Source organism: Schistocerca serialis, chromosome 11, assembly GCF_023864345.2.
Source record: "Schistocerca serialis cubense isolate TAMUIC-IGC-003099 chromosome 11, iqSchSeri2.2, whole genome shotgun sequence".
In the NCBI taxonomy this organism is placed as follows: Eukaryota; Metazoa; Arthropoda; class Insecta; order Orthoptera; family Acrididae; genus Schistocerca; species Schistocerca serialis.
In genome coordinates, this window is record NC_064648.1 from 67,847,130 (window position 1) to 67,866,555 (window position 19,426).

Consider the following 19,426-nt stretch of genomic DNA (forward strand, 5'->3'; position numbering starts at 1 on the left):
GCACGTGGTATGCCAGATGAACGCGTGGAACGTTCTCCACAAGATCTGCCACTACGGATACCACTTACAACACGTGCAGGCCTCGTTACTTACAGACTCAGCTCCGCAGTCACAGTTCTGTGGACTGTTCGTCACACGGACCACGGAGGTGCCGGGATTTCTCGTCATCCGTCCTATTCGCAGAGTAGGCTACCTTTACGAGGGGCAGTATCGTCAACGTACACGACACCCACCTGTGATCTGCAGAGAATACCCATCGTGCGGTGGCAGAGGTCTGTCGACACCAGCTCGGCCTCAATCTGCGGGTGGGGATTACTGGCGACTGCCCACCATTCCACGACACCTCACAGGCGTGATGTACCCGCTCTTTCTGTGGGTGACGCTGCTGGGAGATGGGCCTTTAGTGGGATGGAGGGTAATGAGCCTACTGCAGATAATGGAGTTCCAGCTCACTGCCCTCTTCTGTGTAGAGCAAAACACTAGCACAGGCTTGGATGGCGTGTACCGGTACAACTGCCCATGCAGCTTCAACACGATACCACAGTTCATCAAGAGTAGTGACTGGTGTACTGTGGCGACCCAGTTGCTCGGCCACCACTGACCAGACATTTTCAATTGGTGAGACATCTGGAGAATGTGTTAGGCAGGGCAACAGTCTAACATTTCCTGTATCCAGAAAAACATGCGGTCATGCATTATCCTGCCGAAATGAAGGGTTTTGCAGGGATCGAATGAAGGGTAGAGCCACGGGTCGTAACACATCTGAAATGGTAATGTCCACTGTTCAAAGTGCCGTCAATGCGAACAAGAGGTGACAGAGACGTGCACCCAATGGCACCCCATACCATCACGCCGGGTTATACGCCAGTATGGCGATGACGAATATACGCTTCCAATGTTCGTTCACCGCGATGTCGCCAAATACGGATTCGACCATCATGATACTGTAAACAGAATCTGGATTCATGCCAAAAAATGACGTTTTGCCATTCATGCACCCAAGTTCGTCGTCGAGTACACCATCGCAGGCGCTCCTGTCTTTGACACAGCATCAAGGGTCTCTGAGCTGATAGTCCGTGCTGCTGAAAACGTCGAACTGTCTGTGCAGATGGTTGTTGGCTTGTGAACATCCCCATCTATTGACTCGGGGATTGAGACATGGCTGCACGATCCGTTACAGCTGTGCAGATAAGATGCCTATCATCTCGACTGCTAGTGATACGAGGCCGTTGGGATCCAGCACGGCGTTCCGTATTACCCTCCTGAACCCACCGATTCCATATTCTGTTAACAGTCATCGGATCTCAATCAACGCGAGCAGCAATGTCGCGATAAGATAAACTGAAATCGCAATAGGCTACAATCCGACCTTTATCAAAGTCGGAAACGTGATGGTACACATTTCTCCTCCTTACACAAGGCTTCACAACAACGTTTCACCAGGCAACGCCGGTCAACTGCCGTTTGTGTATGAGAAATTGGTTGGAAACTTTCTTCATGTAGCACATTGTAGGTGTCGCCACCGGCGCAAACCTTGTGTGAATGCTCTGAAAAGCTAATCATTTGCACATCACAGCATTTTCTTCCTGTCGGTTAAATTTCGCGTCTGTAGCACGTCATCTTCGTGGTGTAGCAATTTTAATGGCCAGTAGTGTAAATTCCATCAGTACTGAATGTTGTGAACTCATCGCCTATCGAAGTAAATCAATTATGTGAATGCATGGTGTCTGTTCTTTGAGACATTTCTTAAAGAACAGACACCAAACATTTATAAAATCGTAAGTAATCGCTATAACTGATAGTACATTTATTCCACTGTGAGACGAGATGGTCAATGCCCACATGGAAAAATGTTTGCAGTTGCCTACTATGACACCCCTCCCTTGCTTAAACAATCAGAAATTTGTGTTTATAGTTCACTCTGACAATACAAAAAAGCATTCGTTGTTGAGCAGCTGTAAAAAGTTCAACTTTTTTAAGACGCTTTCAATGTTCAGAGGTGTTGAAAAATTACTTGATATCATATTCGAGGTCCGTGGTGTTAAATGATGTAGCATGTAATTAATAATTATATACAGAATATGTGGTTTATTGATGATAATATTTTCATATTTACACATGAAAATTTCAACACACAAAACGTACAGCTCTTTTCATTGCCAGTAGTGTATTTTGCTCCTCCTGCTCTCAGGGACCATTTCATGCAGTTTATCTGCACTCGACAAAATCATCCTCTACAGTCAAAGTGAGGAGGCAGCAGCTTCCTTACTAGTTTACTCAAATTTAGATGGCACAAGTGTGAGCAGAATTAAGCAATTGGGCCCCAGCACCCGGAGACTGTGGCCACATGTGTGCAAGTCAAGTCCCTGCGAATGTGTGTGCGGTTTCTATTTCGGAAGAATACTTTCACCGAAATTGCAATATTTTAGCAGTCTTTTCCACCGTGCCCATCTGCGACTCGATGCCTGCACCGTGTAGTGAGTATCCGTCTCTCTCTTCTGTATTCACGGTGTATATGGCCAGGGAAAAACTGGGGAATTTCTCGATCTGGGAAAAATCTGCAAATTTTTTAGAAGTCTGGATATTTTTCAACTGTCAAGTTTTCAGTTAAATTTTTGTAATTTTGATTGGTAAGAACCGATATTCTAACAAGGAATTTTTTCTTTAGCCTGCTACAGCAGAATAATACTACAGCAATAAAACACAGTGCACATCGAGCACCTGCCGACAGAAGAAGGTCGAAAGCTTCCGGATGAAGACTGCACAATACTTCGCAACACGAATTGCTTTCGACTAGTGTGATGTTACGAATGTTTGCATTTCTAATAGGCACTGGAAAATATTGTGAATGGTGGTTTGAGTTACATTACTTTCAAAGTAAATTTACTTTTATGCAAGATGAATTACGTCGTGTGTGACAATGTGCGATGAATTTCATAAATTACAGAACATTTGACTCTCATTCGAAACAAAACTTAACATTCTGTGGACCGGGCACTTGGAAAAATATATGGCCCAGAAGACAAGCTATTTATACCTATATTTAATATTTTACTGGCATATTTGTGTTTCATTTCTTAACGGGTAACACATGCTAAAGAAGACCAAGCTTCGAGGTCAGTTTTTCATACTTATTTTAATTTCTTTCCTAGATTACGAATTATGCAATAGCGATGACAAAAAGTGTTAAGGTTGATGCGCTCGACAGAACCTGTATTCAGCCAGGTAACCCATGAAAAGTTCAGTGCCAGCAGTGACATTTATAATTGTGCTTGTCAGAAATATTTGGCTGTTGCAATTTAAGCCGTGCTCTTATGATTCTGCCTAACCACACCCTTGGAAAAAGAGCAGCAAAAAATGTTTGACAACTAATGCCATTTGTGAAAGCTTAGTGTTTCTTGTAGCTATACGTGTGTATATTAATTTAAACCATTAATTTTTCCTATTTGTGTGCTCCTGCTTCTTAGCGGTGATGTTGCTATTGACTGATTACATCAAATCTGCTACACTACGAATGTCTGCTGTTACTAGTTCTCGAAATCACGTGACGTGAGCCATGATTAGCTGAGAAAAGCAAATCTCAATGTCATGCTGTTTTTGATGAAATTAGTATTTATACTTCCATAATACAAAAACAAGCAGTGTACATGTTGCCACACATCAAAGATCTTTACCAACGCTTTTTTTTTGGCTAGGTTTCCTTTCATTAAGTGCCACGAAGTTCTACGGCATTGTATAAAACCTTTAACACTCAATGGAATGGTAAGAATGGACTGGTAAGATTTACAGCTCCACGGGAAAGTACATTTTCACTTAACACGGAAAAAATGTACTTTCGCCCAAGGTATAGTGCATTTTCATCCTGGAAAAAGTGCATTTTGCCCTGGGAAAAGATGTATTTTTAACCAGGAATTCTGGGATTTTTTTCTTCTTTTCCTGATATTATTGTTATTCCATTCTGGACTTTCCACTTTTTGACTAAGCACCAAAGTGATAGTTCGCTACCAATAAGGAATACACATTAAGCTTCTGTGATATGTTTGTCTCATGTCGGTGCATACCTCGACTTGTTCCACATCTGAGGGTTCTCCTCTTTGATGACAGCTATGAAACACAATGCACGAATGAATGAATAACCTGCACCTACCTTGCTTGGGCAGGCGGACAGACTCAGTATCCCCGACAGTGACCTCGTGCAGCAGCCCGTGGTACGTGTACTGCACACGCAGGGCCTTCTCCTCCCCCAGGCACGGATCGTAGAATCCGGGCAGCTGACTCTGCAAGATACCGCACAAACCTGTCACACCACACGTGTCCCATTTCCTCCAAATATTACACACTGTGTATGATCAGTGCATAAGGCTTTCAGGGAACTATCATACACACAGTCGCAAACGATTTAGTGTAACGTAGGTTATTCCACTGAGGATACTCACGCTGGCAGAAGGTGGTCGTGTCTTTTATAAACATTTCATGTAGTGGAAAAAAAAAAAATGCATTGTGGTCTGTACAGATAGTGGATATGCAGCGACATAATGTAGCAGGGGCAAGGCATGGCACAGTGAGCATATTGGTACTTGCTAAACTTGGGCGTTTATGTCTCCGTGGTACTCTTGAAGGTGTCAAACACCTCAGAGAGGACGGACATACTTCAATGTAAATGCTCACGACAAGGAAAGATTGTAAATCTCAGATCTTAAGTTGAATTAGGTGTAGTCAGATTTATTGAAAGATGTATTTGAAGTTATGACTTGCTGATAATTGAACCTGTCTTCAAAATTAATGTAAATAGTTGAAACAATACACCAAATTATTGTCACAGACATATTTGTTATTCAGTAGCTGGAACTAGTGAGAAACTTTCTTACAGCATGACCCTGCCTGGAGACGAAGTTGATAAGCTCACAAAACAAAAAAGACAACTGTATTTGAAGAAGATCGGTAAAAGGTAACTTATACCACACCAAACTGACAGATCTGCTATGCAGTGTTCCCTACTCATGGTGTTAGAATGAAGTCCAACATTCAACATTTTTAAAAGTTTTGTTACATTTTATTCCATTTTTGTAGCAAAATTTAATCAAAATTCTCTGATCGATTTTTAAAATAAATCAATAACTGCCACTTGTAACCTTCTTGAGAAATAAGACAGACTAGACATCCAATATGGCTATCAGTGTACAGATACATTTGAGACACGTTCATTAACACAATGCACAAATCGGACTAGTACAGCCCGCAAAAGTATGAATTCAATATTTTTTTGAACGCACCTGTTACATTGGCACGGCAAGTAACCAAATACTACTCACACGAATGACCACCGCCAAACTGTTGTAAACCACAAATTTGACAATCCAGTTCCCAAATATTCTGCACACCACAACAAAAATGCCTTCGACAGCTGATAAACTATGCGAACCATTTAGATACTCCCTTCCGGCACAAGTTTCTCTGAGCTACGCAGACAGGAATTTTCTCTCTAACACAGCCTGCGCTCTCACAATACCCCTGGCCTCAGCCTCTGCAAGCCTGTTCCCACTGCGCCATCTCGCCTTTTCCCTTTTCTCCTCTATCCACACCACCCATCGTTTTTCCAAATTGTGCACTGCCTTCTCCCACCACTCTTCCCTCCTCCCACCCCCCCCCCCCTTCCCAACCAAGCATTCTCCCTCTCTCCCATACCCCCTTTTCACTCCTCTTCCTTCCTCCCTCTTCATCCTCATGTTTCTCTCCCCCATCCCCCACCCCCTCTTCCTCTTCCTACATCCATTTTGTTGTACCGTCCTGTACTCTTTCCATCTGCGGTCGTGAATTCACCTGTCCACAGACCTGCCTCTTTCCCGCTAACCCATCCTTGTGTCCCTCCCTACCAACTTCCAACTTCCTCCTCTATGAGCTTGGGCAACCAGTTTTGATAATCAATTATTGATAATTAGTTTTTCTGTGGCCACGGGAGAGGGAGGATTGTGGGGGGGAGAGGGGGGGGGGGAGAGAGAGAGAGAGAGATAGAGAGAGAGAGAGAGAGAGAATGTGCGAGGGCGGCACGCTACTGCTAGAAAAATAAGTAGTGCTTGAAAACTAGTGTGAATGCCATTTTCTGGTAGGCCTGTCTCACACGGACTAAGATTCTTTGCAAGTTTGCCAGATGGCACGGCTACACTTGCTGGCTAGCAGGTGGGGGCGATGGCTACCTCGCGTGCTGAACCTCTCACAAGGTGTACGGTTCAGCTCTGAAGCTAGCTAGCTGGCTGGCTCACTCATCTCTGTGAACGGCAGGATGCACAAGCCGGGCAAACTGCACTCTTTCTCAAACAACTGTAACGAAACCATTCAGTAAAAAAATTTGATACTCACACATCTTATAGCTTCATTCATAAGCTTTATGATGAACTGCTTTTCATTTCTTTAACAATCATATTTATTGCAGTATTTTGGGATTAAGTAAACTGCTGCAAGAATTTCGGAAAGCTTGTAGTGATAAACACAGCACACTACGAATTTGTGTTTGGTGCTTGTTAGGTCAGATATTGCTGTATATAAAATGTAATTAACTTATTGATTTTTTTCTTAAACTTTAAAGGATATTGCTATCTATCACCAATATTGAGAAAATGGATTGTATACAAAATGCTTCATACTGAACTCACACACCAGTGATAAAGACGGAATGAATTATTCAAAAAATTCGTGGTAATCCTAAATTCTTTCAAATACTGAAACAAGATTTTGGCAAATCATAGTACGCAAAGAGGAGATTATTGCACTACGTGGTTAATATGTCAAACTTCCACACCTACTGCGATATTTGAGCAACTACAGTTGTTTTCAATGAAATGATGTAATATTTAAGGGGAATCGATAGCTGGTGAAACAACAATTACTGTGGGTTTGGAATCACACGTGGGGAAATTTCACTTTATTTTTATACCGAGAATGGGCATTTTCATAAACTATTGACTCGTCTTTCCATTAGTGGCTGTTTTACGATTCTGTCACAATTTCAACTGCATTATAATTCTAGTGGCACAAATTTACAAATTCTCTTGTGTTTTGGCAAGAGAAGCAGATTTGAACATGGCAACAAGGGAACTTAACATATTACTCAAAACTTGCCACTGATTACATCTATCTGAAGAAAATTGAAGGGAATAAGAAGCCTGGTGAAAATAAGTCTATACTTCTGTTGAAATTTAATGTAACCCCATAGGCCAGTGTGTTTTTAATAATGAATGATATGGATTGACACTGGCCAAAGAATTTCATTTCTGTAGCTGAATGATCTGAGAAATACAAAAACATTTAAATTTGCAAAATCCAACCAACTACCTATCAAGTTGTAAACAGATTGCCAATATCTTTGACAAACTAAAAGGTGTTTGTGGTGAGAAAGTACAACCCCACATTCTGTACAGGGATAGAAAAGAAAAGATGGCACGTTATGTGCTGTTAAACTGTTTTCATATTTCGTAGATTACTTAGATGTTGTTGTTGTTGTGGTCTTCAGTCTGAGACTGGTTTGATGCAGCTCTCCTTGCTACTCTATCCTGTGCAAGCTGCTTCATCTCCCAGTACCTACTGCAACCTACATTCTTCTGAATCTACTTAGTGTATTCATCTCTTGGTCTCTCTCTACGATTTTTACCCACCAAGCTGCTTTCCAATGCTAAATTTGTGATCCCTTGATGCCTCAGAACATGTCCTACCAACCGGTCCCTTCTTCTTGTCAAGTTGTGCCACAAACTCCTCTTCTCCCAAATTCTATCCAATACCTCCTCATTAGTTATGTGATCTACCCATCTAATCTTCAGCATTCTCCTGTAGCACCACATTTCGAAAGCTTCTATTCTCTTCTTGTCCAAACTATTTATCGTCCGTGTTTCACTTCCATACATGGCTACACTCCATACAAATACTTTCAGAAACGACTTCCTGACACTTAAATCTATACTCGATGTTAACAAATTCCTCTTCTTCAGAAACGCTTTCCTTGCCATTGCCAGTCTACATTTTGTATCCTCTCTATTTCGACCATCATCAGTTATTTTGCTCCCCAAATAGCAAAAGCCCTTTACTACCTTAAGTAACTCATATCCTAATCTAATTCCCTCAGTATCACCTGACTTAATTCGACTGCATTCCATTATCCTCCTTTTGCTTTTGTTGATGTTTATCCTATATCCACCTTTCAAGACACTGTCCATTCCGTTCAACTGCTCTTCCAAGTCCTTTGGTGTGTCTGACAGAATTACAATGTCATCGGCAAAACTCAAAGTTTTTATTTCTTCTCCATGGATTTTAATACCTACTCCCAATTTTTCTTTTGTTTCCTTTACTGCTTGCTCAATATACAGATTGAATGACATCGGGGAGAGGCTACAACCCTGTCTCACTCCCTTCCCAACCACTGCTTCCCTTTCGTGTCCCTCGACTCTTGTATCTGCCATCTGGTTTCTGTACAAATTGTAAATAGCCTTTCGCTCCCTGCATTTTACTCCTGCCACCTTCAGAATTTGAAAGAGAGTATTCCAGTCAACATTGTCAAAAGCTTTCTCTAAGTCTACAAATGCTAGAAATGTAGGTTTGCCTTTTCTTAATCTAGCTTCTAAAATAAGTTGTAGGGTCAGTATTGCCTCATGTGTTCCAACATTTCTACGGAATCCAAACTGATCTTCCCCAAGGTCGGCTTCTACCAGTTTGTCTGCAATGAATTCGGGTTAGTAATTTGCAGCTGTGACTTATTAAACTGATAGTTCGGTAATTTTCACATCTGACAATGCCAGCTTTTTTTGGGTTCGTAATTATTATATTCTTCTTGAAGTCTGAGGGTATTTCGCCTGTCTCGTACATCTTGCTCACTAGGTGGTAGAGTTTTGTCAGGACTGGCTCTCCCAAGGCTGTCAGTAGTTCTAATGGAATGTTGTCTACTCCTAGGTCCTTGTTTCGACTCAGGTCTTTCAGTGCTCTGTCAAACTCTTCACGCAGTATCATATATCCCATTGCATCTTCATCTACATCCTCTTCCAATCCCATAATATTGTCCTCAAGTACATCGCCCTTGTATAGACCCTCTATATACTCCTTCCACCTTTCTGCTTTCCCTTCTTTGCTTAGACCTGGGTTTCCACCTGAGCTCTTGATATTCATAAAGGTGGTTCTCTTTTCTCCAAAGGTCTCTTTAATTTTCCTGTAGGCAGTATCTATCTTACCCCTAGTGAGATAAGCCTCCACATCCTTATATTTATCATCTAGCCATCCCTGCTTAGCCATTTTGCACTTCCTGTTGATCTCATTTTTGAGACATTTGTATTCCTTTTTGCCTGCTTCATTTACTGCATTTTTATATTTTCTCCTTTCGTCAATTAAATTCAATATTTCTTCTGTCACCCAAGGATTTCTACTAGCCCTCGTCTTTTTACTTACTTGATCCTCTGCTGCCTTCAGTACTTCATCTCTCAAAGCACCCCTTTCTTCTTCTACTGTATTTCTTTTCCCCCCTTTTTGCCAATCATTCCCTAATGCTCCCTATGAAACTCTGTATAACCTCTGGTTCTTTCAGTTTATCCAGGTCCCATCTCCTTAAATTCCCACTTTTTTCCAGTTTCTTCAGTTTTAATCTACAGTTCATAACCAATGGATTGTGGTCAGAGTCCACATCTGCCCCTGGAAATGTCTTACAATTTAAAACCTGGTTCCTAAATCTCTGTCTTACCATTATATAATCTATCTGAAACCTGTCAGTATCTCCAGGCTTCTTCCATGTATACAACCTTCTTTTATGATTCTTGAACCAAGTGTTAGCTATGATTAAGTTGTGCTCTGTGCAAAATTCCACCAGACGGCTTCCTCTTTCATTTCTTACCCCCCAATCCATATTCACCTACTACGTTTCCTTCTCTCCCTTTTCCTACTACCGAATTCCAGTCACCCATGACTATTAAATTTTCGTCTCCCTTCACTATCTGAATAATTTCTTTTATTTCATCATACATTTCTTCAATTTCTTCGTCATCTGCAGAGCTAGTTGGCATATAGACTTGTACTACTGTCGTAGGCTTGGGGTTCGTGTCTATCTTGGCCACAACAATGCGTTCGCTGCGCTGTTTGTAGTAGCTTACCCGCATTCCTATTGTTTTATTCATTATTAAACCTACTCCTGCATTACCCCTATTTGATTTTGTATTTATGATCCTGTATTTGCCTGACCAAAAATCTTGTTCCTCCTGCCACCAAACTTCACTAATTCCCACTATATCTAACTAAAACCTATCCATTTCCCTTTTTAAATTTTCTAACCTACCTGCCCGATTAAGGTATCTGACATTCCACACTCCGATCCGTCGAACGCCAGTTTTCTTTCTCCTGATAACGACGTCCTCCTGAGTAGTCCCCGCCCGGAGATCCGAATGGGGGACTATTTTACCTCCGGAATATTTTACCCAAGAGGACGCCATCATCATTTATCCATACAGTAAAGCTGCATGCCCTCGGGAAAAATTACGGCCGTAGTTTCCCCCTTGCTTTCAGCCGTTCGCAGTACCAGCACAGCAAGGCCGTTTTGGTTAGTATTACAAGGCCAGGTCAGTCAATCATCCAGACTGTTGCCCCTGCAACTACTGAAAAGGCTGCTGCCCTCTTCAGGAACCGTATGATTGTCTGGCCTCTCAACAGATACCCCTATGTTGTGGTTGCACCTATGGTACGGCTATCTCTATCGCTGAGGCACGCAAGCCTCCCCACCAACGGCAAGGTCTATGGTTCATGGGGGGATTACTTAGATAGGGAAATAAAATCCATTGCCTACATTCAGTCCACATAATTCATTATTAAAAAGATACTGGGGTACAGGATTCCACTAAAATTTCAAGAAAAGCAGTGGTTTACTTTCCCTAGACTTATTACCACCTTTATTTTCTTCCGAGAAATGTTATTAGTGATGACCTTTGACTAATACGTTAGACTCCTTGTTGCCACATTAATCGGTTTCTATTGCCAAAATGACCTAAGATACACCGAACACAAATTCATAGCGAGCCCAATTTTTTTCTGCAAACTTTCCAAAATTCTTGCAGTAGTTTATTTAATCCTAAAATATCATAATAAATACGACCATTAATGAACAATTAACATTCTAATGCAGTAAAAATTGTAATAGAAATACAAAACAGCAACTGATGGAAAAACAAGGCAGCAGTTTATGAAAATGGCAATTATTGGCACAAAAATAAAGTGAAATTTCATCACGTATATTGTTCCAAACCCACAGTAATTCTCATTTAACTAACTATTTATGGTCCTTAAATATTACATCATTTCAATGCAAAAAATCTGTAGTCACCTGACCATCGTGGTAGATATGAAAGTTGGGCACATTAATCGTTTGGCAATACACTCTCCTCTTTCCATACTTTCGCTTGCCAAAAATCTTGTTTCGATATCTGAAACAGTTTAAGAAATATGAGGAATTTTGTGAATATTTCATTCCAGCTTTTTCAATGGCGTGCGAGCTTGGGACGAAGCACTTTACATAAGATCCATTTTCTCAATACTGGTGATAGATAGCAATATCCTTTAAAGTTTAAAGAAAAATTCAATATGTTAACTACATTTCATACACAGCAAAACATGACGTAATGTGCACCAAACGCAAATTCATAGCGATCTCTATTTTTCACTGCAAACTTTCCAAAATTCTTGCAGTAGTTCACTTAATCCTACAATATCACAGCAAATATGATAGGCAGTTCACCATGAAGCTGGTGAACGAAGGTATAAGATGTGCAAGAATCAAAGTTTTTCACCAAATAGTTTCCCTACAACCTTTTGAGAAAGATCGCAGCTCATCTAGTGGGTGCGGAACACTGTTTGGTCTCGAGTGTTAACTGGCGTTGTCTCAGAGTTCCCACACTGTAGGTTGCGAAGTCAGTACCCAAACAGTACTCCCGATCGGTCAGCGCAGGTAGCATTCAGGGAACCCTCCTAGGTCTCACAAAAAAAACAGCACCGGACCTATCACGGTATACACGAGTAGCTCCCTGTAGGTCAGCCACCTAGCAGATGACAGAGCCGTCAGAGGAGCTGTCGAACGAGCTGGCAAGTGAGACTGCAGCACTGTACGAGACGGGATTTGTATGTTTCTGAGTGGCTGCCCTTCCCTTATTTTATGCATTACTCCATCTACGAATTTCCATTATTATTACACAGATTCAGTACAGCTGCACATAGAGTGATACGGTGGAGAGCGACTAACCTTGGAGGACTCGTGCAACACGAGTTGCGAGTCGCGGACGAGGCACTGCAGAGGCACCGTCACGTCGATCACCTCGTCCGGGGATCCCACGTCGTCTTCGACGTCGGACACCGCTGCGCCGCCCCCCGAGGCCGAGGCGCCAGCGGTGGTGGGCATGAGGCGGCCGTACAGGGCACGTACCACCACCAGCCCCCGGCGGGCTTCCTCGTCCGCGCGGACACGTGCGAACGTGGCCCTCATCAGCTCGACGGCAGCCTGTGCCTCTCGTCTCGTTTCTGCCATTCTGGTACATTTCGAAACCGGTTAATTTTATGTTTGTTTGTTTTGTTTTAGTGCACAAAAATAACTAGGATCGTATGTACCCGTGTCAAAACTGTACACCACCGAGACAGAGAGGAGTTAAAAAGGACTAGCCATCAATCCCAATTGACAGAAGAGAAAACAGCTAGAAGCAATGGCGTGGAAAAAGGTCTGCAAAATACACCGTAGAGAAACAGAGGTTCAGAACTAAAACTCAAATGGCCTCGCCATATTGCTACGACAGATAAAAAGTAAAACGAGGTCGGCAGCACGCACGTCGTTTGCTAAAATGACCGATAGCTCAGACGGCAAATACAAACGAGAATGTAAGAGGTCAAGAAAGGGCAGTCTGTCAGGAAATGCTGGACTGTCAAAAGTTGTGTGCAATTTCCACAAGGTGGTGGGGGAGCACCACTTAACAAATGGTGACAGCTAAAAAGACAGTGCCCAATATGCAACCTAGTTAAAATGATCTCGTGGTGAGAGAGCCGAGAGAAGGTCGTCCGAGCCGCTGGGAGAGGCTCGTTCCCATTAAGGAAGGACCAGTGGTGTTGTCAAAGTGACACCACATGCTGACAGACGGCAACACAGAGATTGTCAGAGTGAATGTAAGAACTGGCGGGCTGAGGTACGAGGACTCCAGCCTCGGCAGCTGCAGCCTCGCTTCCTGCCAGACTGACGTGGCCAGGAACCCACTTGAACACCTTAGTGACTCTATCAACAGTGAGCAAGTGACCATCTTTCCTGGACCCATTGTACTAAGGGACGGACGGTGTACAGCACACAGAGGCTTTGTAGGGCACTGACGGAGTCTGAGCAGATGATACAACTCAAAAAGCCCGTGTCGCGGACGTACTGCGTGGTCCGATACGGGGCGAAGAACTCTGCAGTGTTCCGGAAGCCGATACTGAAAAATGTCGGTGCGAATGACAAAAGCACGTCCGACACCACAGTCAGTCTGAGAGCCATCAGTACATACAGAGGTACCATGCAAAGTCCTGTGCAAAGGTCGTGAAACTGAAGGCGATAGAGTGATGCTAGAGTACTGTCCTTACAAAGCAAATGAAGGCCAAGGTAAGCAGGGACCGCCACGCGAAGCCGAGGTGGTGAAGTGTTTACACCCACCGGGAAAGTTGCAGGTAGCGTGAAGTTAAGCTGCCGGAGAAAGGGCCAAAAGCGAACTCCAGGAGGTAAGAGGGAACTGGGATACAGTCCATACTGGTGATAAAAGGAGTCACCGAAGAAGGAGGCAGACGAATGGCACACATATCTGGAGAGGAGGACGTTACGGCAGTACTACAGCAGTAGTTCGGCAGCTTGCGCATACAGACACTCAACTGGGCTAGTGTAAAATGTCCAAGTGGCGAACAGTTTTCAGATACCATAAGAGGGACGGACGTGCAGATGCATAAACGAAACACGTGTAGTCTAGTTTTGGATGGACAAGAGACCAGCACAAATGGAGGAGGGTCGTCTGATGTGCTCCCCAGGAAGTACCACTGAGCACATGTAGGAAACGGAAGGACTGCTTACAGTGAGCTACCAGGTAAGACGCGTCGGAGGACCAAAAAAGTTTCCTATCGAGCAAGAGCCCCAGGAATTTCATAGTTTCAAAGAACGGAAGAGCGACAGGCCAAAATGTAAAGGTGGTGGAAGAAACAATTGCGCTGCCAGAAATTCATACGAACGGTTTTGTCAGTGGAAAAATGAAAGCCACTGTTGACGCTCCACGAGTAAAGGCGAATGAGACACCACTGGAGACGCCGCTCGACGACACAGGTCTGTCGAGAACTGCAATAGGTGGCAAAATTGTCAATTAAAATGGAGCCGAAGATACCCAGCACGAGACAGGCCATTACAGGATTAATGGCAATAGCAAAGAGGACAGCACTCGGGACGAAACCCTGAGACACATCATTTTCCCGGACAAAAGTGTCTGACAGGGCAGAACCCATACACAGCTTGAAAACTCCGTCTTTCAAAAATTCCTGAAGGAAACGGGGCAGGCAGCCACGGAAGCCCCCACGTGTAGTGAGTATGGAGGATACCGGTCCTCCGGCAGGTGTAGTAGGATTTCTTCAAATCGAAAAACACAACCACAGTCTGGGATTTCTGCAGAAAACCCATTCCTGACATGGGTGGTTAAAGTGATGAGACGGTCAACTGCAGAATGGCACGCTCCAAATCCACACTGTGCACCTGTAAGTAAATTGCGAGATTCGAGCCACCGTACCAGCCGGGCACGGATCGTACGTTCCATCACCTCACAAACAAAGCTGGTGAGAGAAATGCGGCAGTAGCTAGAAGGAAGCTGTTTGTCCTTACAAGGCTTAGGTATGGGAGTAACAGTGGCGTCACACCAGTGTCTGGGAAACGTGCCATCAGCCCAGATGCGGTTGTACGTATGAAGCAGAAAGTGCTTGCCCGAAAGAGTGCTGAAACATTCGAATGTGAATTTTGGCCTTGGGTGGAGGATTGGGATGAAGTTAGAGCACGATCTAGCTCCCTCACAGTAAAGGTGGCATTGTAGCACTCACAATTCCCTCGTTTTTCAGGGAGGAAGGCAGGGTGATAGTGGGAGGAGCTCAAATCTCAGCAAAATGACAGCCCAGAGTGCCAGAGATAGCAATAGGGTCTACAATGGCATCGTCTCCTACTGTCAGGTCGGAAGGTGGGAAATTGATGTCGGTCCCAGTGAGCCGTCGGAGGTTGGCCCACACAACAGAAGAGGGAGTGGAACTGTTATAAGAATTAGTGAATGAAATCCAGCTTTTTTGCTATCCTGAAGAACGTAACTACGCTGTGTGGCATCTGTTTATAATGAATTACACCGTGGGATCACACTAAAAAATGCGGAGAACACGTCTCCGTGGGAGAATTGCGTCGCGTCACGCCGCAGTTCACCACGGAACTGGGACACGGCTCTGTAAAGAGGAAGTGCGAGTGATGGAATGTTCCGTGGTGGTAAGGGTAACATTTTTAACATAATACTCTATCCGGTCATCACAACTCGGGAAACGTCGTTCGTCGAAGGTCGCCACGGAGGAGTTATGCCTACTGTCGTGGGAGTCGGCAAACGGATAGCACAGGGGAAACGGTCACTCGAGTACGTGTCAGACATAACGGACCTCTCGAGACGACGGGCAAGCTGTGCGGTTCAGAGGGATAGGTCCAAATGGAAGTAGGTATGCATAGAGTCTGAAAGGAACACAGTTGCTCCTGCATTAAGGCAGAAGAGTTAAGTCGATTAAGGTCAGCCACGAGGGCACCTCTCTGACAAGTTATGGAAGAATGCCGAACAGGATAGTGCACATTAAAGTCACCGAGCAGCACAAACGGGTGAGGTAGCTGCCCAATGAGCTGGAGGGAGTCTGCCCCGGTGACATCGTATGACGGAGGGAGAAGGTTAAGTGAGGAAGGAAAAGGCGAACTGCAACAGCTGGAAGACTGGTAGGCAGGGAGATGGCTCGACTTTGAACACCATCCTGTATGAGCGACACGACTCCCACACGAGACGGAATGCCATCCTCGGGCAGAGGGCGGGGGCGTCAAAATGGATCGGGAAGAAATGCAAGAGCTTAAAGCGGTCTTGAGACTGCAATTTTGTTTCCTTAATGCAGAGAACAAGTAGATGCTGCAATTCTAAGAGCAGCTGTAACTGCTCTCTAACGGATCGAAGACCGTAAACGTACCATCGGACGAGAGTCGTGACGAAAAAATGAAGGGGTGTCATCTCGGCGGCTTCAAAGACTTACTGCTACTGAGCACAGAGACAGGAGGATCCTACTCCACGAGGTCCACAGGAGCGTCGGCATTCTCCTTCTGTCGGCCTGCGGAGTACGGGGCAAAGGAACGGTCGGAGGTGCGTACCGCAGACACGGACTCCTTCCAACTGGGTGCCCCCATCTTAGGAGATTGTTCACCCCTCCCGAACACCTGACAGAAGGACCAATCAGCAATTTGGGAATCGCTCCTCCCTGGGCCTGGCCTGTACCAGGCGGTACGTGCGAACCTACCTGTCGACCCAGGACTGGTAATTACGCGTGACCCAGTCACCTATTGATCATCAGATGCACGGGCCGGCCTTCAGGAGCGCACGAGGAGGAGGAGGAGGAGGAGGAGGAGGAGGAGAGGAAGAATAATAAGAGAAGAACCTCAAATGCCAAAGTGGAGGAAGGATAGGAGAAGGCGAATGCAGAAAGAAAAAGGGAATGAAAGACAGTGGAGAGTATACTAATATTGACTACCAAAAATGCAGAATACATTTCCAAAAACAGTCCAGACATGTTCCCCAGAGGAAGGGAAATAGAATAGCAACAGGACGGACATGCAGCACGGAAGGGAAACTGTGCTGCAAAGGTTGGAGACCCTTTGCAGCCGAGACGAACACACCAAAGAGCGGCAAGCCCCCTGCGGGGGAGAGGGGGGGGGGGGGGGGGGGCGTGTGTTAATTTTAGGTTTTCTTACGGTAAGAAAGTTTTATAAAATAATATTATGTCGATACATAAGTTCGTAGTATTTTTCCACGTTTTTAATAAACAAAAGAGATATATGTAACAGAGACTTTAGTCATCAATAATATATTATCCTTCACTGTTTACAACACTGCCAATGCTGGGCTAACTTTTCTCTTCTGTGACTTGAGAAATCGTGTGGTTTTGAGGCAAAGTACTTGCCGAGCCACGTTCGGAGCACATTTTCATCCACAAAGGTAGTTCCTTGACGATTGCTCAATTGAGAGCAGAAAAGGCGAAAATCTCTGGGCTTGAGATCAGGTGAATAAGGTGAGTGCAGAATGACTTCCGAACCCAACTGCCGTACATTGCTTTTTGTCAGTCTAGCAGAATGTGGGCGGGCGTTATCACGGGTAGCACCACTTCACGCTGTCGTCGTCCTCTGACTGTGTCTGTGAGACGTCTCAGTGATTGACAATAAACGTCAGCAGTTATGGTTACACCTCTGGGAAGCAAAACAAACCATTGCTGTTTCACCAGATGCATAAAATTTTGTTTTGTGGATGCTGCTTTGTTTGGCCTCTACCTTTAATTTCTTTTCCTTCCGTTAGCATAAAGACACCACTTATCACCACCAGTGGTGACACAGGATAGGAATGGTTAGTGCTGTTCACGAGCGAACTAATGACGATCGAGCACAGATGCACATATGGCGACCCATTGATTTCTGTGATTTTGGCTTAGAGCATGCGGTACCCGTACCAAATCTGAACTTCCCCAGTATGTTCAAATGTCACACAATGGTGCAATGACCACGGTTCATTACATTTGCCAGTTCTCTAGTACGCTGACACAGAGCATCGTGAATTAACGTGTTCAAACAATCTTCATCAAACACTGGCAATCTACCTAAATGTGGAGAGTCAGTAATGTCAAAATGATTCTCCTTAAAACGAGTAAACCATTATGCTCTCTCCATTGACATTATCCCCATACACGGTGCAAATGTTTCTGGCTTCATCCACTGCTGTCACCCCCCTATTGATCTCAAACATAAGAACATGTCACAAATTTTCTAATTTCTCCACTTGGCACTATTTTCTAGTGTCCACAGTTCCACTCACTATCTCTGAATGACAAAATAGCAACAATTAAACTGAAACAGCAAAAGTTAATGACAAATAAAAAATGAAAATCGATAAATAAACCCATATGACCTGGAATACCAATGTGCAAGACAAAAATACAAACTTATGCATCAACGTAATATTATTAGAGAGGGAGAGAGGTACGTTCAGTTTTGAGTTTTGAGATGTGGATTGGCCAGATACAGAATTTGGCCACATTAAATCCAGAAATTTTCTCATAAATATTAGAGGTGCAAACCATCCTGTACTGTCATAATCTATAAATGAGCAAGTGTACAATTAATTTCTTTTTAATCCTAATAATTAAATGGAACTAAAACAGTCTTGAAAGCTGTTATTTATACACTGTGTAAAAACAGTGCACCCAAACTTTTGGGAAACAATCTTCACACACACAAGCACGCACGCACACACACACACACACACACACACACACACACAGAGAGAGAGAGAGAGAGAGAGAGAGAGAGAGAGAGAGAGAGAGAATAAAATATGTCATATCAATATGGGTTTGAAAATGCTATGTTTCCATGTTAGAACTCATTTCATATTGCTCTTCACATAATCACATGAATCCAGGATCAATGGAGAAACTTACTGTGCTTTCTCAGAAAATCCCCCATGTTCCTGTTAGAATGTGTGCCTTTACAATTTCGACAGAACATATATTTTGTGCATGACGGACCTCTGTTTCTATGTGAACATTTGTCAGCTTCTAAATAACATATTCTATGACGGATGGATAGTTAAAGGGGGACTTACCCCTCGGCCGATACTCTCTCCAGATCTAAACCCACACAGTGCATCAGAGACTTGATGTAATGGTGAGTTGACACGTATCCTTGGTAACATTCTGAACATTTCATTTACGGAAGTGTTTCACACTGTGCTGAAACTTTCTTTTCCTGCGAGTTTCCCATGACTAATATATTGAAGAGTTGTAGAAACTGAGCTCTAACTTGGAAATAAAATGTTTCCAGACCCATGACCATATATGTATTGTTTTCCTCTACATGTGAGGAGGGTTTCCTGAAAGTCTGGCCATACATTCCTTACACACTATATGTAGGTGATATCCTACACACAAGGTGGGTGGGAAATAACTATGTTTGGAAATTGACATACTTTTCATCTTTGCAAAGTTATTTATTTGAAATTACTACATTACATACACTGTTATATGGGGATTCGATTGCAAATGTTGACAGTGTGTAACGGTTCACCTAATTTGTTTCTTCATTTGTTGTCCTCAGTGTCGACATACTGCATTGCTA

General features: G+C 43.6%; 1 protein-coding gene across 1 annotated transcript in view; it reads right to left on the minus strand.

Moving 5' to 3' along the window:
• Window positions 1-19,426, minus strand: part of LOC126426852 (dnaJ homolog subfamily C member 11) — a 133,899-nt gene that overhangs the window by 1,958 nt on the left and 112,515 nt on the right. The window contains exons 10-11 of the mRNA XM_050088873.1: window positions 12,251-12,533; window positions 4,148-4,277 (exon numbers count right to left, since the gene is read on the minus strand). Coding sequence (XP_049944830.1) covers window positions 4,148-4,277; window positions 12,251-12,533 — 413 coding nt within the window. The remainder of the gene's footprint in view (window positions 1-4,147; window positions 4,278-12,250; window positions 12,534-19,426) is intronic.